At 37.4% G+C, this 21,812-nt stretch overlaps 1 protein-coding gene across 2 annotated transcripts in view; it reads right to left on the bottom strand.

Annotated features, from left to right (window-relative positions):
• LOC135199989 (protein gustavus-like) overlaps positions 1-325 on the bottom strand; it is a 221,790-nt gene extending 221,465 nt beyond the window's left edge. The window contains exon 1 of one of the 2 annotated variants that reach the window (XM_064228184.1): positions 185-325. In XM_064228184.1, the coding sequence (XP_064084254.1) occupies positions 185-252 (68 nt within the window). In that variant the 5' untranslated portion in view covers positions 253-325. The remainder of the gene's footprint in view (positions 1-184) is intronic. The other variant, XM_064228183.1, reaches the window with a different exon arrangement.
• Between the last annotated feature and the right edge of the window lie 21,487 nt (positions 326-21,812).

Here is a 21,812-nt window from a genome sequence, read left to right as displayed (position 1 = left end):
TTCGTAAAAAATATAATAGAGCCGAAATGTACCCTGGGCCGACTGAATTCCCGCCACCAGTAGTAGACTATAGTTTAAGTCTGTGGGTCTAGTGCTCGTCTTCTCTCTCTGGGAGTATCAGCGTCTCTCCAACGACTACACGACAGCGAGCCTCTCTCCCAAACGAAGCGAAAGCTCAACTTACTTGTTTTCCATGTGGAAGAGCCAGGACAGCGTGGGATAAAATCCAGATTCACTACAATTACAGCTCATCAAACACAAAATATCTGGCCGCCACTACTGCAACACCAACCACCACCTCACTACACCATACATGCACTTCGAACCCCCCGATAAACAAAGTGATGAATCCCCGACGCCGATTGGCTGCCCGATTCACGCTGGCGGCTGTCGCAGCCAATCTACGCACGCCTGGGACCGGCTCGGCCAATGTGGCGCTGCTTCTCTTGCCGTTTAGGAGAGCGACTCAGAGGAAGTTGGTAATTGGTGCTTCAGTGCGTATAAGTCGGGGATTCTGATAGGAAGCTTCCTTTCTGGCGCGAAATTTAAAGACTGAATCACTCGCTTGTTAATTTGTATTCACTCCGGGAATAAACAGGTACAATTGTTAATTTGTATTCACTTCGGGAATAAACAGGTACAATGTTTATATATCTATGTCTAAAGTTACATCTCGATGTTGGCAACGGCTTCGTTAGATATAGCGCTTCTTAATTTCCTTTGAATCACTGGTTTAGGATATATATAAACTTGCATTATCCTTAAACCACTACTTTAAGTAGCCTGAAATGTTCTGGCTTTATGATGTAGAAAAAATACATTTGAATTTCTTTAAGTCAATGAAAATAACAACATTTACTGCAACAGAGAATAAACAAAAACAGACCTGACCTTATCAAATATAATGTTGACAAGAATGACATTCGTTAGGAAAAAGGTCCCCTCTACGTGACCGAGCATATAACACTGCTTTCAACGCCTTTACATAAAAATACCAGAATTACCCCCGCCAAGCCAGGTAACGCCTTCAAAGAAAACGAAACCAGCTCATGGTGTGAATCCGTTTTCTTAAAACTGACCGCCACCATTTCTTGGGAAACCCTCAAAGAATGCTAAATGTGGAAAAATCTGTTCTACGAAAACTTGTGACGCACGCGAACTATTCTTGATCATGACTGCATTGGGCACGTAAAAATAGAAGAGAACGGCACCCACGGAAATACACTCACCTATTTGGAATGTCATCCATTCTTTTTTTTTTCTTATCTCAAGTGGTTTGAGTTGCTCAGTAGATGACGGTAAGGTCAAAGACCTCACAGTTTTGTTCTTAGGCTTAACTACAAAACCTCTGATGGATCATTACAGGTAAATGCAAAATGAACAGATGCGAATACTTTGTTGTTATCGAATTAAGCTCTCTCTCTCTCTCTCTCTCTCACCCAAAACCTCAAATCTGCTTTAATATTCAACACGAACCCCATTTTTTCTTGGGCACTGAATAAACGCGAAAGGATTCAGTACAAAATTATTCCAATAGAAAAGGGCCCAAAGAACAAGTCGAAAAGATAATAAATTTCCTAAACTTTCTAGGAATAATCTGACCATTTATAAAAAAAAATATAAATTACATAGAAAATATACATAAGCACAAAGGCTTAATGACCAATTCTCATCAATGTTGGCAAGCAATGAAGACTGAATATTTTTAAGTTTTTTTTTCTCTCTCTTTTCATCAGCACGTATACCACCATACGAAACAAGTACACGATTCTATGTGGAGATGATTTTTCTTTTAGAAGTCTATGATATCAGCGAGTAAGCAATTTTTAAATATATAAATGCTATGAACAATGAACCAAATCATTAATATTAGATTCACGACCACGATGAGGTTTAGAAATAAAAGCTCAGTACTGTTCTTTTTGGCGAAGACTATAAAATTCTTCAGCACAAGAATAATTCAAAATGTCAATCAACAGTAACAAAACGAAAGAATACATTTTACGACATGATCCAATAGAATGCGATGTTCTGTAGTCACAAAACCATAACATTAGCCTGAATAAGAAAAGTAAAGGGGAGGGAGATAACTCAATACATAAATGAAATGTAGTATAGTATGTACCATCATTACCAAAAGATTACAAGACACTTTACCTGAGCCTTGCACCTGGGAACACATTCTGTGCATCACCATCCTTTCAACACTTGCTCAAACGGTTCAAACATCAACTCACCACCTGAAAGAGAAGGAAAACTTCAATAAAACATGGATGAGACTTTCCTGTAAGAATATGCAGGTCTTTATTCATTCAAAATTCTTCTACAGAACCCAATTCATCATCAATCTGCTTGTATGGTGATTTTACATTGCATGGAACCAGTGATTATTCAGCAACGGGACCAACGGCTTTACGTGACTTCAAAACCACCTCGAGAGTGTACTTCTATTACCAGAAATACACATCTCTCACACCTCAACAGAATGCCAGAGAATCGGCCACCGAGGTGGTAGGCCTAGACCATACCGATCACGCCACAGAGGTGTTCTCAATCATCATCCATCTGAGACCTCCTTTGCAACTTGAGATCTGAGAAGCTGTCTCATGTTAAATGTGGCGTCATTTCTACCATACCGAGCAACTGCATTGCATTGCCTTTGATCCTCTTTTCTAGAACAATTAAATCCTAGAGCCCGCTCTATTTCCTTTCCTCTAGAAGGGGCAATGTTTCGCTCTAAAATCCAGTCTTCCTTAGTCACCTTACATTTTGCTTTCCAATACTTTATTAATAAATCTTTTTATTCTTCCTCCTCTTCTTCTTTGGGTCCACCTTCTGGCCCGAACTGCCTCCTTCCCCTCTCGCACATTAAGCGCTCTTAAATTGCCAATAAGGAAAGTCAGGGGATCAGTTCTTGGTTTATTGCCGAAGTTTCCCGACAACATTGCTTTCATCGATATGAACTGTTTGGAATTAAAGCCCATTTTTGTTGACGATAAGCTTCTTTTTGTGTGTGTGACGAAATCGTCTAAGTTTGCAAAGGCTTCGTTACGCGACTTCCAATTTAACACTTTACTAGAAAAAAAATTTGCCAATCTAACTTTACTACAAAAAAAAATTTGCCAATCTAACTTTACTAGAAAAAAATTTGCCAATCTAACTTTACTAGAAAAAAAATTTGCCAATCTAACTTTACTAGAAAAAAAAATTGCCAATCTAACTTTACTAGAAAAAAATTGCCAATCTAACTTTACTAGAATAAAAATTGCCAATCTAACTTTACTAGAAAAAAAATTTGCCAATTTAACTTTACTAGAAAAAAAAATTGCCAATCTAACTACTAGAAAAAAATTGCCAATCTAACTATACTAGAAAAAAATTTGCTAATCTAACTTAACTAGAAAAAAAAATTGCCAATCTAAATTTACTAGAAAAAAATTGGCTAATCTAACTTTACTAGACAAAAAAACCTGATAAAGCATGGGTAAACAAATTTTTTCACATTTCAATCTAGTCATCACCGATTCCACATACCACTAAATGTAATAAAAAACAACAATAAACCGCCCCCCCCCCCTCCAGATAATCAGAAGATTAACCCTGCGAACCCTAACCTGACGAAAAAAAATAAAAAGGGTTGACAAACACAAAGGTGAGTCAACCCGAACCACTACGCTTTAATGCAGGTCTGGGCAAAGACAGGGTCATTAAGGTTGCCCGTTCCATCGGCCTCCTGATTAATAAAAAAATTATAATATAGAACATTCTAGAGGGCAGCTAGATGCCGTAGAAGCAAATGTTGCATTAGGTAAAATACTAATGACACAGGTAAATATAGCAAAGAAAAAATATTCTAATTAACCTGGGCCATTCTTTTAAGAACAAAGTTCGAAAGACACCACCTGTGAATTCTCGTGCAAGGCCGGTAAAAAGGAAGTTAATTACATTTCTGCAGTCTGGATCTGACTTTTGTTTCGCGTGGAGTGGAAGATAACCACTCTAACATACACACTGACTCGTTTTTCGTAGAGCCAACTCCCTCTCTTTCTCTCTCACACACATCCCAGCCTGACTTTGATTTCCGTAGAAAACATCCACCCCCCTTCTCTCTCTCTCTCTCTCTCTCTCTCTCTCTCTCTCTCTCTCTCTCTCTCTCTCTCTCTCTCTAACACTAAGAAAGGACATAAATATAGTAGAATAGGTTCAAGCAAGAGCCACTAAGTTAATTCCATCCATCAGGCAAATATGCTACCAAAGACGACTAGAGAGCCTGAACATGTATATATGGCTTAGAAAAACGACGATTGCGAGGACAACTGATAGAAACATTCAAAATAATGAAAGGCATAACAAAAGTAGACAGTAACCTATTTACGTTAAACGAAAACCAGACAAGAAATATTGGATGGAAACTAGAATGGAAGAGATACAACACATCCCACTGTGGACACTTCTTTACATACAACACATGTGACACATGGAATAAACTGCCACCAGAAGTTGTAAACTGCAACAATGCTAGATAAAATCATTAGGACACTGAATGCACAGTTAAACCTGCTCCTAGAGATAAGTGAGCACATGATGTCTCCTCGGATGGACTAATAAGTCTTTGAGACATCCTAATTCATGTAACTCTCTCTCGCTCTGTGTGTGTGTGTGTGACAATTTGTTTCCCGCAGAACGAACACTCTCTCTCTCTCTCTCTGCATCTCTCTCATACATACATACATACCTACACACTGACTCTTGTCTTCAGTAGAGCCAACTCTCTCTCTCTCTCTCTCTCTCTCTCTCTCTCTCTCTCTCTCTCTCTCTCTCTCTCTCATGCAAGTGAAATGAATGATTGACTACGACACCACCAAAGCTTGTTATTCATTAATAAAATCAATTTCATTTTACTGCGGACTCTTTCGGACGAGTAATACAATGATCCAACAGCGAGTGAATCAAGATGGGACAGGACACTCCGGAGAGAGAGAGAGAGAGAGAGAGAGAGAGAGAGAGAGAGAGAGAGAGAGAGAGAGAGAGAGACGTGGAAGAAAGAGAAGAGAAAGAAAAGAACGACCTAATGATTAATGGCCATAATATAATAGTTTACGATCGAGCTGGTGGTGAGGAGGAACACAAGACGTCTTGATGATCGACCATCTGTACGAGAGAGAGAGAGAGAGAGAGAGAAGAGAGAGAGAGAGAGAGAGAGAGAGAGAGAGAGAGAGAGAGAGAGAGAGAGAGCAGTATTCAATAGCAGTATTTGTTTCATATAAGCTGAATAATAGAGGACTGAGTTTAATACAGGAGGAGTGTTACTTATAGAGAGAGAGAGAGAGAGAGAGAGAGAGAGAGAGAGAGAGAGAGAGAGAGAGAGAGCAGTATTCAATGGCAGTATTTGTTTCACATGAACTGAATAACAGAGTTACAAGGATTATGATGTCTCAAAGACTTGTTAGTCCATCCGAGGAAACATCGAGTGCTCATTTATCTCCACGAGCAGGTTTTACTGTTCATTCGCAGTGTCCTAGTGCGCTCAAATAAGAGAGAGAGAGAGAGAGAGAGAGACAGAGAGAATAGCACGTATCTTAATGACACATTATAAAACAGCTAATAATACAAGATGCAGTACCTTTAAATAATGGATAATAATAGTAACTTAAACTACAGTATCTAATAATAATAATAATAATAATAATAATAATAATATAATAATAATAACAATATCTTACAGACTGCAAGCTGTTGCGATGATCATCGGGGCTGCTTTTGTTGCTTCCGAAGACTGGAGGGAAAGAAGAACAAAACTCTCCTAAGGCCACAACGGATTATGGGAAGGGCACTGACTGACTGACACTGTGGCACTCACTCGCTACTCCTTCTTCAGTGCCATCGACGGGAGGATCAACCTCACTGAACACTGAGCAAATGAATTCGTTGTTTTATTACGTTCAAAGAGAGAGAGACTTCCGGTAAGGGCACTGGAGTTAACGCATCCAAAATGGATCACAGGATCACAGGCCTCGAACGCTAACGATCAAAGGAGAGTCCATTAAGGTGGGAATAGAACGCGATGACGGGGTTGGAACACTGGAACAGTGCCGCTTGGCTGTGGAACGAGAGGAACTCGATAACGAAATGGCTGGAACAGTCTAAGGCAACACGTGCTGGTTTAGTACTGGTTATTCTGAGCAAGTTCGAAGAAGAGCGGTTTCAAATTGCCAAGTACTACTTATTTCTTTTCTTTTCTTTTTTTCTAATAGAGCTGTACCAAAATTCTTGACTTTTTTCCCTGTTACAAAATGGTAAAGACTTTTTTTTTCCTTAAGGATCTGTACCAAAACTCCTGGTCTTTTATTCCCGTTTCAAAATGGCGTGAGGACTTTTATTTTCTCTTGACGATGCGTACCAAAATTCCTGGCCTTTTTCTTTCCTGTTTCAAAATGGTAAGTACTTTTTGTTTTCTGAACGATCTGTACCAAATTTTTAGTCCTTTTCCCCCTGGGGCTTTTATTTATATTTTCCCTCTCCTGATCAAAAAAACAAATCCAAGTGCAGTGGAAGCCTTACTAATAAGTGGATAATAGTATGATGTTATTTATTTCTTTTACAAATTTCGTTACACCTTCTTTAGGAGGAACCAAGACGACTCCAGAAATAACGTTATGATTTTTCACTGATCTTTACGTAGTTCTTTTCACATCTAAAGATTACAGCAATAACTCAATCACTGGCAAAGTTGACTACTGAAAAAAGAATGAAGTCCACATCAAAGTACAACTTTCCAAGGGCAGGAAAGACACAGACGGACACCACCGGATACAATAATAACTATAGCACTTTGAGACTCTTCTCTACATTTCGTTAAATGAAATGCCAATCGTTTCATGAACAATATTTCATTTTCAATTTAAAACATCAAGATTACATCGACATCTTCATGCAAGGAATTCACTCGCAAATCTCACTCTAAATTCAAGTAGCTGAATGACTATCTTTTTGTTTAACTTCACGTCACTACGAGTTAACGCTTAAGTTCACACAAAATTCGTTTGGGAGCACTTTCCTCACATTGCATCTAACACAGAACACTACGAGTCGCTGTCACATGAATGTCAGTTATCACATAAATTGGGTAAACAAAAAAAATCTTACAAAAACGATTACCTGAAGGGGAACATGAAACCGTATTGAATATCACAGCAAAAGATAAACAAACCTATTTTAGTTATGGAAGAAATCGCATAAGGAAAATTCGTATACTGATACACAAAACGTCAATATAATAAATATATTCATGTCAACACGAGAGGTTTACTGACATGCAGTATTATGATATAACACTTGACATTTTGTCTCATTAAACATTTATGTTAGCAACTTTCACATAAAACATATTCAGACCAATGCAATGACACCAAATTCTCACGTGTCAGTTAAAGAGAAATATAAGTGTAATCCGTTTCACACTTCAAGACCTTGTAGTACCTCAACAATGATAAATTATGTTAATCCGTTTCAAACACTTTTCAAAGACCTTGTAGTATCTCCATGATAAATTAGTGTAAAGTTATTTTAATATGTGAATATATTTATATACATATTTCTGTCCGTATCTCGTCTATATAGTTTTTCCTCTCTCTTCTGCATGACATTTTTGTTATTCCGTGCAAGCTTATAATAATAATAATAATAATAATAATAATAATGATTAATAATAATAATAATAATAATAATCAATAATAATAATGGAGAAACGCAATCAACAACAACAACAACAAAAATAATAATAATAATAAGATAATGGAAAAGGAAACAACAACAACAAAACAACAACACAATAATAATAATAATGGGAAACAAACAACAACAACAACAATAATAATAATAATAAACAAGAGATTTGAAGTAAGCTAGAACTTCATCATTCGCGGGGAAACTTTCATTTAAAGCAGAATTGTAACAACAAATGTCATACAAATTAAATGTTCTCGTTATAAGCCATAAAACCTTGAAATAATCTTAAGAGGGGTCATCACAGATTCATACTCTTTAATGAATAGCCTGTATGTATGTATGTATATATGGTGTTTTTACGTTGCATGGAACCAGTTGTTATTCAGCAACGGGACCAACGGCTTTACATGACTTCCGAACCACGTCGAGAGTGAACTTCTATCACCAGAAATACACATCTAAGTCCCCATTGGAGTGCTCGAGAATCGAACTCGCGGCCACCAATAGTCATCACAGATTCAAAGATCTCGTTGGTAGTCATCGAAAATTGCAGCCTGGGTGTCGAATAAGAATGGGAGAGAGAGAAGAGGCTACAGTGCCTGGGAACGGTTTGCGTAGGAGGAAGAGAGGGTTGAAAAGGGGGTGATGAAAGTAGGGAGATTAGCATAAAAAAAAAAAAAAATGGGGCCAGTGTTTCGAGGTGGTCTGGTCACTTCGAGAGAACTGAGGACGCTTTGTTCTTTAAGCTTTGTCAGAGAGAGAGAGAGAGAGAGAGAGAGAGAGAGAGAGAGAGAGAGAGAGAGAGAGAGAGAGAGTTGTTGGACGGTTGGCAGAGGAGTTGGAGCAGAAGTTATGGCACTTGAGTACTTCCAGAGAGAGTAACGAATGTATGAAAAGGTTGGAAGAACAGACAAACAGGTGATTGTTCATCTCTGATTCGACAAAAAAACAAACAATGGCATCGTCTTTCTCTGGAACTGCCTCATTATATATAAACTATGTTATTTGTATTATATGTGCGTTATTATTATTATTATTATTATTTGGATGAACCCTGTTCGTATGGAAGAAGCCTATCAAAGGGGCCATTACTTGAAATTAAAGCTTCCAAAAAAAAGAATATGGTGTTCATTTGGAAGAAGAAAGAGGAGGTAAAGGGAAATACAGAAAGAAGAGATCTCACTATAAACACACACACACACACACACACACACACACACACACACATATATATATATATATATATATATATATATATATGTGTGTACAAACATATAAAGCTTTACAATTCTACTTCAAAACCAAACTTCACCAGACAATTACTATCGCTACAGAATGACAAGGGCCAATAATCTTGCTATCGATTATCAGACCGACTACAAAGGCCGCCGACACAGTAGAGAGAGAGAGAGGAGAGAGAGAGAGAGAGAGAGAGAGAGAGAGAGAGAGAGAAATTAAAATTCCACCCTCTAAGGTGAACCTCCACAATAGGCGAAAGAAGTTTCTTGGACGCCCGCCAGATAAACGCTACTGGCGCCCCTTTGAAAAAAACCCCGCATTGATAACCAGCCCACGGACGCCCCCCCCCCCCCCCCCCCCCCCCCCCCCCCCCCCCCCCCCCCCCCCCACCCCCCCCCCCCCCCCTTCACTCCTACCTTACGAGGAGAACGTTCTGTGGCCCACCTACGAAAAACCTCTATCTTCATTTTCTGTACAGCGTATAATGCTGAATGAAACTTTTAGCCACGGCCCCTTGGTGGCCTGTGATGTTGGCCCCATAGCGATGTCAGACGCATGATAATAGCTAACTTTAACCTTGAGTAAAATAAACCTACTGAGGCTAGAGGGCTGCAATTTGGTTATGTTGGATGACTGGAGGGTGGTTTTGTGCCAATTTGTAGCCCTGTAGCCTCTGTAGTATTTAAGATCTGAGGGCGGACGGACAGACAAAAAGCAATCTTAATAGTTTTCTTTTAGGTAAAAGTAATCATTAGACAAAACAAACAACCCCTCGTAAACCCTAACATACGAACCTAGAGATGGGGCTAGAGAACATCTTGGATTACTATGCTACCTCGTATTCAAGCAATATATAGATGGAAGGGTAAATCTGACATGGATTATGGAGGAACTTAAACAACTGATTCCCATAATTTTACGTGGCAGTCACCTAAATAAGCTTTCATCAGTAAGAGAACAAATTGGTAGAGTCAACGTCTCTCTCTCCAAGGTTGAAATTTATCGGCAAAGAATAATCCATAATTGCAAGACACTGCAAATTTTGCCGTGTCAATCCACATTTCCTAATATCATAAGAGATTCATACACCCACCGAGTCCATGAAGGTTTCTTCAATACCTCAACTGTACAGCAAATTATTCATCTTTAAAAAAAAAAAGACTATTAGCTGGGATTCCAATGGACATTCCAGTGCAAGACAAAGTTTCAAAGGCCAAAGAATTCTGCCTTAACACAATTGTACACCGATGTACACCAATTTAATATTAAGTATTCTAAAACACCTCTAATAAATTAAAAATGTTGAGAGAGAGAGAGAGAAGAGAGAGAGAGAGAGAGAGAGAGAGAGAGAGAGATGATTAATATATTATTATTGCCCCTTTTCCCCTTACGTACAAAGGTCACCATTTTATACAAAACTGGAAGCAAAAGAGTCCCAACACAGAAATCTTTTTAAAGCCATCTCCCAGCGCCCTCCAATCTCGCGAAGGGAGACAGCAGCAGCTCGACAAACAGTCCCTAGGCAATGGAGCGTTAAAACTCTTTAAGTTTCCAAATATTGTAATGTAAAGGGGGACTTGCTAAAGCCCGGAAACAGGCGAGTCGTGCTTAAAATGGTACCCTTTCGTTTACATACATACATGCACACACACTATATATATATATATATATTATATATATATATATATATATCTATATATATAAATTAATTAAATGTATGTATGTATAGAGCAGGTTCCACAGTAATATATAGTTGACTTACAAAACGAAATATATTTGTTTAAATATATTGAACAATTAAAGAGTTGTCATCCTCCTTCTATGAACTTTAGTGATCAAGTGCCACAAGATGGACGACGAAGCAGTAGCTATATATATATATTAATATATATATATATATATATATATATATATATATATATATATATATATATATATATATATCATATAATCATATGGTTCCTCATAACGACAAGGAGGAATGACAAAAAAATCAACATAATGGCCATTTATACTACGCATCTGTTAACTGATAATTCATGGATGAACATATGAATATAAAACTTCCACATTAGAACTGTATCAGTCACCACCGGCAAAGGCCAATCAACACTGAGTATAAGCATCTTAAGGGCTCTGCATCATTCACCTCCATATCACTCTCTTTCAATACCTTTCACGCCATCTATCCAGGATCCAGAAACTGCTGACTACCACAACGTCTCAGCACATCATCAAAATGTCTGCTGCTGCTGCTGCTGCAACTTACAAACAAAAATAGATACTTCCTCGTGCGTCATCACACGATCCGAGAAAAAGACATAAAAAAAAGTACTAATCCTCCACGAAGAAGAACAAAGGCGCTGGAGATTCCTTCCTCATTTAAAAACTTTTGAAAAAGTATATTAACTCTCTCTCTCGCTCCTCATCCTCTCGCGGCGTCCTCTTCTGGTCTCGCTCCTCTCTCTCCCCTCTCCATCTCCATCCTTTCAACCTAGCGCCGGCCTCGCTATTCTGAAATAAAGTTTTCAATATGAAATCAGCAGCACCTTACCTGAGAATTTTTTTAATTAAACATTATTCTCTCTCTCTCTCTCTCTCTCTCTCTCTCTCTCTCTCTCTCTCTCTCTCTCTCTCTCTCCAAAACCACTTACAGCCGAGGACGAAGCAAATTTGGCAGTCATAAAAGCCTAATGGAATTATTTCTACATAAACTCAACAACCTGACCATCTGTATGGGGACATTTAAAGAGACGAAAGGCAAATAGGAATTAAGTAAAGATGCAGAATAGGAAGAGGGGATATATATATATATATATATATATATATTGACCTGATGGAATGAAAAACTGGTAATGTGGGCCACAGAAATTGGGGAGAGAAATAAAATCTTATAAACAACCTAAAGGAACGACAGATAATATCTCATGAAGAAGGGGAACGGGGAGGAAAAAAGTAGATAAGAGAGAAACGGCAGTAATGAATACATACAGTACGTAGAGGATGGGGAAGAAATGGCAGATGGAGGAGAACGGAACCAAGACGCCAAAGTAAACAAAGAGAGAGAGAGAGAGAGGGAAGAAAGAGAGAGAGAGAGAGAGAGAAGAAGTGAGGGGGAAAGTGGAATGGGTCTGAGAGGAGAAGTGGAAAAGATACGAGACAGAAAGAGAGATAACGACGCCATTTTGCAATATGGAAATGTTTAACGCAAAATCAAATAAGCAAAATGAAACGGCAAAAACAAACTGAGAGAAATAGATAGTGAATAACAGCAGGTGGAGGCAGCGAAAAGGGGGAGGGGGAAGAGATAATGATACTTAGAAGGAAAGAAGACAAAAAAAAAGGAGGCGCTCAGGAATCACTTTACTGGATTTCCTTTCTCTCTCTCTCTCTCTCTCTCTCTCTCTCTCTCTCTCTCTCTCTCTGTGTACTTTTCCTCGCCTTTTTAAGAATCGCGAAGAAATGATTTCATTACCAAAGAGGTGGGAGAGAGAGAGAATCAGTATCATTTCACGTGATTTTTTTCTCTTTTAAAGGAAGGGACGGAAATGATTACGTGATCGAGAGAGAGAGAGAGAGAGAGAGAGAGAGAGAGAGAGAGAGAGAGAGAGAGAGAGAGTGGATTTCGTTCATTTAAATTTCAACCATCATCGAACATTGGAAGCACGGACAGGCAAACATTATACCGCCACAGCAAAAAATATAATAATAATAATACAACGAAAACCTATCTCATGACCAAAGAATTAAAAACCGAAAAAGAAAGAGGGCCACAAACCATACCCGAATTCTCGCCATGGAACCGCAGCGAGAAGGAAATGCCTTTCAGGCGTGATTCTTGGCCACAGGTGATTCGGCCCTGATGGGGGCATCAGGTGATTCCTACCCATGTCAAAAGGTCAGTTGTCACACACACACACACACACACACACAAAAGTACATTTCGAAATTGTCGAAGCAATTCCTTCTTACAACTAACAATATCCATAAAATTAAAAATTACAAACAGGCTCACTCACTCACATTTTACACACACACACACACACACACACACATATATATATTATATATATAGTATATATATATATAAATATATATATATATATATATATATATATAATGTTAATCGAAACTATTCCTGATTAACTCGACAATAACGATATAAAACAAATGAAGAAGGCGGATATTAAATTTACTATTCAGTAACGAATTCGACATATTACTGGTAAGAGATCATCTACCTCTAATTTATGTAATTTCTAAAATCGTTAAACTGACATAACTCTTACATGACAAAAACGCAACAAAACAGCCCTAAAAAAAATCAATTGCATACCAATTACCACGACTAAACATTTACAATAGACATGAGAAGCCTTAACGTCAAAAAAAAAAAAAAGAAGAGAGAGAGAGAGAGAGAGAGAGAGAGAGAGAGAGAGAGAGAGAGAGAGAGAGAGAGAGAGAAATCCAACCCACAACTTTCCAAGAATACAACTCGACCGCAGGTAGAATTTCACCTAACCCTGTAAATTTATACGAACAATCTCATCAACCCCAATAAATTTCACGAGAGAGAGAGAGAGAGAGAGAGAGAGAGAGAGAGAGAGAGAGAGAGAGAGAAGAGAGAGACCTTATATATATCACGGGAAAATTCGTACAGTACCCCTAAAAATAAATAAAAATAAATGAAATATATCCAACTCTTCAAATGTATACAATTAATATATATATACAATTTCGTTGTTTTCAATAAATAGAATAAATAATATTATAAAAAACGACCCTCGGCTAACCCTTCAGAACTGACAGTAATATTGTTTTATTCAAAAGTAAAAAATAAAATAAAAAATATAAACTGAGAGAATTCCCTTTAACCCTTCAAATCAATAGAAAAAGTCTCGGGACTCCAAAATTAAATAAAAATAAAAATAGATAGGATTCCCCTCATCTTTCAAAGCTGATGGGAAAAAATATATGTAGCTCCTCATATAAAAAAATGAAATTGATATCATTCCCTCAAACAATAAAAATTAATTCTGCTTTAACTGAAAATTCGTAAGACTATGTATATGCATTTGTTAAGCCAGTTAATTAAATAACTGTAACCAACACCCACTACCATCCAGTCTTCTTGTAAATATTTTCTATTTGAATTTTTTTTAGCATTTGCAATCTTTCGACTCTTCATTTTACACTTTTTCCTTTATGTAATTATGGATATCGCCTAATTATAAAATCCCATCCCAGCAACTTTGTCTTTTTGCTAATATAATACGCGACTGTAGCAAAACTTGACATAAGGCTATGGACATTGTATCAGTTGAAGAACATACTTCCTACTGACATTTAGCTATGAAAGTCGTCGTTGTAAGAAGCCACCATTCCCTGACTGTGCTTGGTTATCAATATGGAAACTAATTGTATCTTCGACAAAATATACAAGGTATACCTAAATACATAGTAAAAAAAAAAAAAAAAAATTCATTTGACAAAAAAAAAAAAATTTGGAAAAAATTCATGAAATTTTTTTATTTGAGAAAAAAGTAAAGAAAATTTTTTGATTTAACAAAAAAAAGTAAAGGGAATTTTTTGATTGAAAAAAAAAGTATGTAAAGGAAATTTTCTGATTTGACAAAAAAGTAAAGAAATTTTTTTTATTTGACAAACAAAAACTAAAGAAAAATGTTTGATTTGACATCTGGCAAAACTAAAAATCCTGATCAGTATACAACCCAGTATTATCACTACCGTTACTGGTATTAAGTACTATCACAAGACACAATGAATACAAAATCTAAATAAAATTCAATATGGAGTAAAATGGTATAAAATCTATTTTTAGAAGCTGGCAAGTTTTTAGCAACTAATTTATATGAACCAAACATCATAAAGACCCATTTACCTACAGATATAAAAAGATGTTATAAAATAAAAGATAACGAAATAATTATGCTTACGTAACACTTAACAAGTAACACTAAAGAAACACGAAATAAGCAATGCACAAGAACAAAGGGAAAAAAAATTCGTTACGCAACTTCAGAAATCTTAAAAAACGTCACGGAAGAGACGTATAACCTAACACCAAAAAACGTTTCCAGCTACGTAATTAACAAACGTAACACCAGTCGAACACCTAGCCCTAAGTTTTACGTAAAGTCCCAACGGAACAGCGATGAACATTCGAAACTTTCCGTACAAAAGCGTCAAAAAAAGTGGCGGGGGAGGGGGGGGAGGGGGGCGCCTTTGCCCAATTTCACGGTGCGCCTTCCGGCTGATTGGCTGATATGCGATTGAATCGACCGTGGATTCTACCTATGGCAGTGGTTCTTAACCTGGGGGGCGCGCACCCCTTAGTAATTTCCAGGGGAGGCGCGAGCCCTATGGAAAAATTAAACAAAAAATTCCTTAATTATATTCGTCATTGTCTTAACAAGAGTGAGGAACTAACATTCAGATTATGAAAAAATGCAAAAGTATAGCCTTATAACGTTACTTTAGTTGATAAATTCCAAAAATGGCTCAATATTTCAACAAAAATATTGGCAGAACCCAGAAGCAATAAGAAATGCATATATTTTTCCACCAGCCAGTGTTTGTGTAAATCGTTGGGAAGAGGATTGAAGTAACAGACACACACACACACACACACACAATAATACCCCTCGTGAGTTGCATTCCCCAAATCAAGGTCTTATTGTATATGAAATTTCAACAAACTTCTAGGACATTCTCACAAGGTCCGAGTTTGAACGAGAAAACAGAAGAAGCCTGACACTGTTAACTCCAACCAGTCTGTGAGGTTATAACAACAAGAAACTGAAAAGAGAGAATCACACTAAGCCCTTTCCCAGACCCTATAACTACACTTTGCGGGTAAATACGAGTCGCTTTCGACGTAAACAGCAAAAACTTTTAACACCTAGGCGACGTAAATGATTTTATGCGGAATCCTCGGATGCCATGGCACCCAGGATTCTTAAAAAAGTTTCGAGAAACAATAGGAAATAAAGGATAATCCACCCCCATTTTTTTTTTTCGAGGACAAAATAATGCACCTAACCAATGAAAGACTCAACTGTGAGTTTTCCCATTACCAGAAAGACATTTTTTTTGGGTGGGGGATGAAAACGTTTCAATTACAAAAATTTCGTAAACGAAATAAATTCCACACCTACAAAGCATTATTCTCTCTCTCTCTCTCTCTCTCTCTCTCTCTCTCTCTCTCTCTCTCTCTCTCTCTCTCTCTCTCTATATATATATATATATATATATATATATATATATATATATATATATATATATATATATATATATATATATATAATATATATTATATATATATTATATATATATATATATTTATAATATATATATATATATATATATATATATATATATATATATATATTTATAATATATATATATATATATATAATAACAGAGAGAGAGAGAGAGAGAGAGAGAGAGAGAGAGAGAGAGAGAGAGAGAGAGAGAGAGAAGAGAGAGAGAGAGCCTAATCTCCAATTCCTGATCACGATCCCATTCCACAGTGATGTATGGGTGTTGACCGGCATCATATGTGACACCAACAGACCCAATTACCGTCATTCCAACGACCCAGACTCGCCAATCCCCCCCCTCACCCCCACCCATCCCAGGTGGCATTATCAATTTCAGAAATTGCAGTATGAAGGATACCTCTTCTTCCCTTGCGCGAATGACGAAGGACAACTGTAGGAGAGATTGGGACACTCAAGGACGATATCCTGAGGTCATTATTTGAATTGGATTAATACAATCATGCATACATACCCAAATACACACAATATATATACATACATATATATATATATATATATATATATATATATATATATTATATATATATATTATAAATTTATTTGACACCCTTTGCCGCTCACTCAGAAAAACAAACACCAAACGTCAATCTACATAAATGAATAGATAAATTCATACTGCTACGCATGCAACAAAAAGGTATATACAAAAAACTAACTCTCAGCATTACAGAAAGGACTATCGCGCAATGAAACCTTCTCTCAATATATATTCCACCTACAGCAAGAGCAGATACCTGGAACAGTACCAAATTCAGCGATAACGCCTCAATCCACCGGCTGGAATAATGCTGGAATAATGTCAAGGCGAAAGCAGGCGAGAACCAGTTTGAGGAAAGGGCACCAGGACGGGATTGGTCCCTTTTAGGACGCGATCATCGGTAAACGCCGCATGACCCAAGATGACATCTCTGATTTGATATGATTTATATAGATTTTCGGCATCTATGCCAGGCACTGGGGCAACTAAGGCCGTTCAGCGCTGACACGGAAATTGACAGTAAAATGTTTGAAAGGTGTTACAGGAGGAAAACCTCAAAGCAGTTGTACTTTGAAACAATGGTTGGGAGAGGGTGGTCAGTAGGATGGAAGAAAGAGAATATGAATGGGTGTATAGTAAAAGGAATGAAAGTAGTTGCAGCTAGGGGCCGAAGGGACGCTGCAAAGAGCCTTAAGTAATGCCTACATTGCACCGAATGAGGTGTCATGACGGCACTAGCCCCCAACGGGGAAGGGAACATCTCGAATAGAACGCAACTTAGGGTAAAAATGTCAAATGCAAAGCATATAAAAAATATTGTCTTCCGACTGCGAATTCAGACATAAAACGGAGAGAAGAGGAGCCAATTGCAAGGGCAAGTGCAATCGTTAAAAGCTAAAAGACAGAACGTGACCTTTGAGGAAAAATCGATCCAGTATGAGGAGACAATGTTTGGGATATGACCCAACTTTCAGTCATGGCGACAACCACGTTTCAAGAATTTTCTTTTCTTTTCTTTTCGCTCTCCTCCTCCTCCTCCTCCTCCCCAACACACAAACAGAGGAGAGAGAGAGAGAGAGAGAGAGAGAGAGAGAGAGAGAGAGAGAGAGAGAGAGAGAGAGAGATTGTTACCATGCCGACACTCCACGACTAATTGACCATGATTTCTTTAAAAAAAAAAAAAAAACAGGTTAATGAGGAGAGCAGCGATCCGTAGTCCCATTTTCGATTCTTGGTTAGCAATTTTATGTAAAGGATTGTTAGTGAATATGCACGGGGGACAGGTAAATAAGTTATTTCTCATTTTTTCATTAAAAAAAATAAAAATAACAATATTAATTACTTCTAATAATCCCATAATAATTACCCAACTTTCCTTTTTCTGTATCTAAATAATTCGGAAACACTAAGAAGAGAATAAGTTACTCTTTATTTTCTACTATACTAAAATCTTTTCCTTTCCCAGTTTTTCTTCTTTGAAATGATTAAAGTTCTCATTTCCTTCTTAATTCTGAAAATGATTAGTTACTTTTACATTCATTATCATACCAACCATAATTCTCTTGCGATATTTCTTTTCCCACATTTAAATATGCATTTCTAAATTACTTTTTCCTTCACTACCGAGCCGTTCAATCTGTTTTCTCTGTCAGAACGATTATTATAATATTCTTTTCTGTAAAAAAAAATTAAATCAACACATTTTCATAACGATAAAATTCTCTCCTTTTCTCCATCAAAATGACCAACGACTTCTATCGCCATTAGATTAACCATAGCATATATTTTCTTTTATTAAATGTAAATTTTCTTTAGTTTTTTTTTTTTTAGCAATATTGAACATTAGTTATTTAGTTACTTAATTCACATTACTTGCTTTTCCTAATCCCCATAACAAAGAAAAATATGCTTTTTCTTCGTTAAGACACTCGACAAGTCTTCATAAAAAAAATCAGTACTTTTATCATTTTGCTTAAATGATGAATCTAATTTTCTGCTCTCCCATAATTAATCTAGTTTACAGCGACTTTTTCTAATTTAACGAATGCTTCTCCCTTTTTAAATGTAAAATACAATATATTTTAGCGCCTGGGACGTTACAATAATGAGCAAGCTTTCTACCCACATCATAAATACAGGATTTCTCGCAATGAAACTGAACCCTACTTTTAATTACTTATAATACGTATCAGCTTGAGTCGAACACCTTCTTTTTAAAACTTATGAGAGCAACATTTATGAACTTAATGTGATTCACAGTTAACATTTAAACAATTAAGTAACCGCGTAATAAACAACAGCTTTCTCTCAGAGAGAGAGAGAGAGAGAGAGAGAGAGAGAGAGAGGAGAGCGCTTACACCTTGTTCGGGTTACCCCAGGTCCCTCAGTGTGTGGCACCTCTAATGTCTACCAGAGAACTGCTAATGCATATTCCGGTATATTTTGCATCTTCCAATCTTGGATGGTCTGGGATGCTGATTAGATATCTGTCGAGTTTATTCTTAAACACATCTACGCTCACTCCTGATATATTCCTCAGATGAGCTGAGAGAGAGAGAGAGAGAGAGAGAGAGAGAGAGAGAGAGAGAGAGATTAGTGTCAAAAAGCAAAGATCACTGAAGGGGAGGGAGACAGCAATAGATTAAACTTGCGTCAAAATGGCATAGGTCGCATAAGGTGTAAGAGATAACGAGAGAGAGAGAGAGAGAGAGAGAGAGAGAGAGAGAGAGAGAGAGAGAGAGAGAGAGAGAGAGAGACTTTAAATACATAGTGAGCATATATATGTACATATTTTATTTTCCCATCTATTTCATGAACCATTCTCCCAGCACGGCCAGACCACCAGCATTAGCATTGTTATACTGGTCAATCAATGTACCCAGCAACGAGAGAGAGAGAGAGAGAGAGAGAGAGAGAGAGAGAGAGACCTTACCTTACAGACCTTACATCTTGTTCGGGTTGCCCCAGGTCCCTCAGTGTGAGGCACCTCTAGTGATGGGTGGGGTCTTAGCAGTTCCGTTCCGGAATACATAATAAAAAAAGAATCTCAAATGTAAATAAGAACACACAATAACACAAGAGAATAATGATTGACCTCCTGAAAGCATAAAAAAAAAAAAAAATCTAATCAGTACAATAACAGAGAGGGAGAGATTGTTGGAGAACTTGCGATGTAGTAAAACCATTCCTCCCATCTACTTTAATTCATCAACGGACGCAGAGAGAGAGAGAGAGAGAGAGAGAGAGAGAGAGAGAGAGCCGGCTTTCCCTCACTCCCCTCAGATATCGAAAACGTCAAACTCCATGCCGTCTTCACACTCGAATTCAATGAATATATATCTTCAATCAAATGGTTCTTGGAGGCTCTGTGTAAGACGAAAAAAAAAAAAAATACAAAACAACTGATGTGTTCAAAGGCGAATGATTAGCCTGTCCTCAGGGATCACGTGGGAGAAATTGTGATTGTAGTATGTATGAATGTATGTTTGTATTTACATATATATTATATATGTGTGTGTTTAATACACACACACACACAAATCTTGTGGTAAAAATTCACTTCTTCCAAAAGACAAGGACTTGACACGCAAAGCAATGTAAATTTACTGACAAAACGCAAACTAATCTTGACCTTTCCCTAACATTGCAATGTAATTTCTCGCCGTTGCCACACACACTTCTGAATTACATTCGGCAAAAAAAAAAAAAAAAAAAAAAAAAAAAAAAAAAAAAAAAAAAAAAAAACAACAACAAAACACAAACGAAGCAGTTTCGACGTGAATGTTAACTGACGTATTGCTGCTGCTGCTGCTGCGTGTCTAGCGAATCTTCATCTTCGATAAGAAAGCAAAATCCAAACCTTGCTGACGTCAACATGGCAACATGAGTCAGAGTGAAGAATGTCGTGAAAAATCTATTCTTCGAAATATATATATTTGTGTGTGTGTGTGAATACTGCGCTCTCTCTCTCTCTCTCTCTCTCTCTCTCTCTCTCTCTCTCTCCATATATAAATAAACCTTGGATCATTAGAATGAGGGACGATGCTGAAACTTGGTAGCTGCAGAATCCCAGTACGAATAATAATAATAATAATAATAATCATCATCATTCATCATCATCATCATCATCATGCCATCAATTAAATTTCAATTATCCATCATCAATCCATCAATCCTCAATTCATCATCAATATCAATCAATCCTCATCATAATCATACCACAACCATCATTCAATCCATCAATCATTCAATCATCTCATCATCATTTCATCATCATGGTTACCACCAACACTACCATAACCATCACCACCAACACTACAATCATTCTCACCACCATCACCATCACCTTCTTCGCTCTGGAAAACTATTTCAATTTCGTAGGAGGAGGAGGAGGAAGGCGGGGAGGAGGAGAGGAGGAGGAGGAGGTAGGAGGAGGAGAAGGAGGAGGAGGAGGAGGAGGAGGAGAGGAGGAGGAGGAGGAGAGAGAAAGTCCCAGCCAAACCATTATTATCATTTAAGGATAACAGCTGCCGGTGTCTTTTCAAGTTTAAGTTTTCTGATAAAAAAAAAAAAAAAACAAAAAACCGAGGGACTGACTTTCCAGCGAAACCTCATATAAAGAAAAAGTCTGTGTGTGTGTGTATGGAAGGGAGGGGGATCTGTAGGTCCGTAGGGAGGGGCAAGAAAAGTGATTAATTAAATAACAAATAACCCCAAATAACACGTTTAATTTCATCTGAGGGCGGACAGGCAAAAAAAAAATAATAATAATCACACACACACACGCAGCTTATCATACACGATACACGCCCGAATAATACACAGGAACAAATCTGTAGAAATAATATCACAGACCATAGAGTATTCGACCCCTTCATCTTTCTCAGAAACACGTGGAACACACACACACACACACACACACGAAATAAATAAATAATAAAAAAAATAATTCCTCAAATTGAAGCTGTTGCAAATGACAGCAATTCACAGCTGGATCACTCCAT

This window comes from Macrobrachium nipponense, chromosome 26, assembly GCF_015104395.2.
Source record: "Macrobrachium nipponense isolate FS-2020 chromosome 26, ASM1510439v2, whole genome shotgun sequence".
NCBI classification, from domain to species: Eukaryota; Metazoa; Arthropoda; class Malacostraca; order Decapoda; family Palaemonidae; genus Macrobrachium; species Macrobrachium nipponense.
This window is presented reverse-complemented; position numbering and strand designations above follow the sequence as displayed.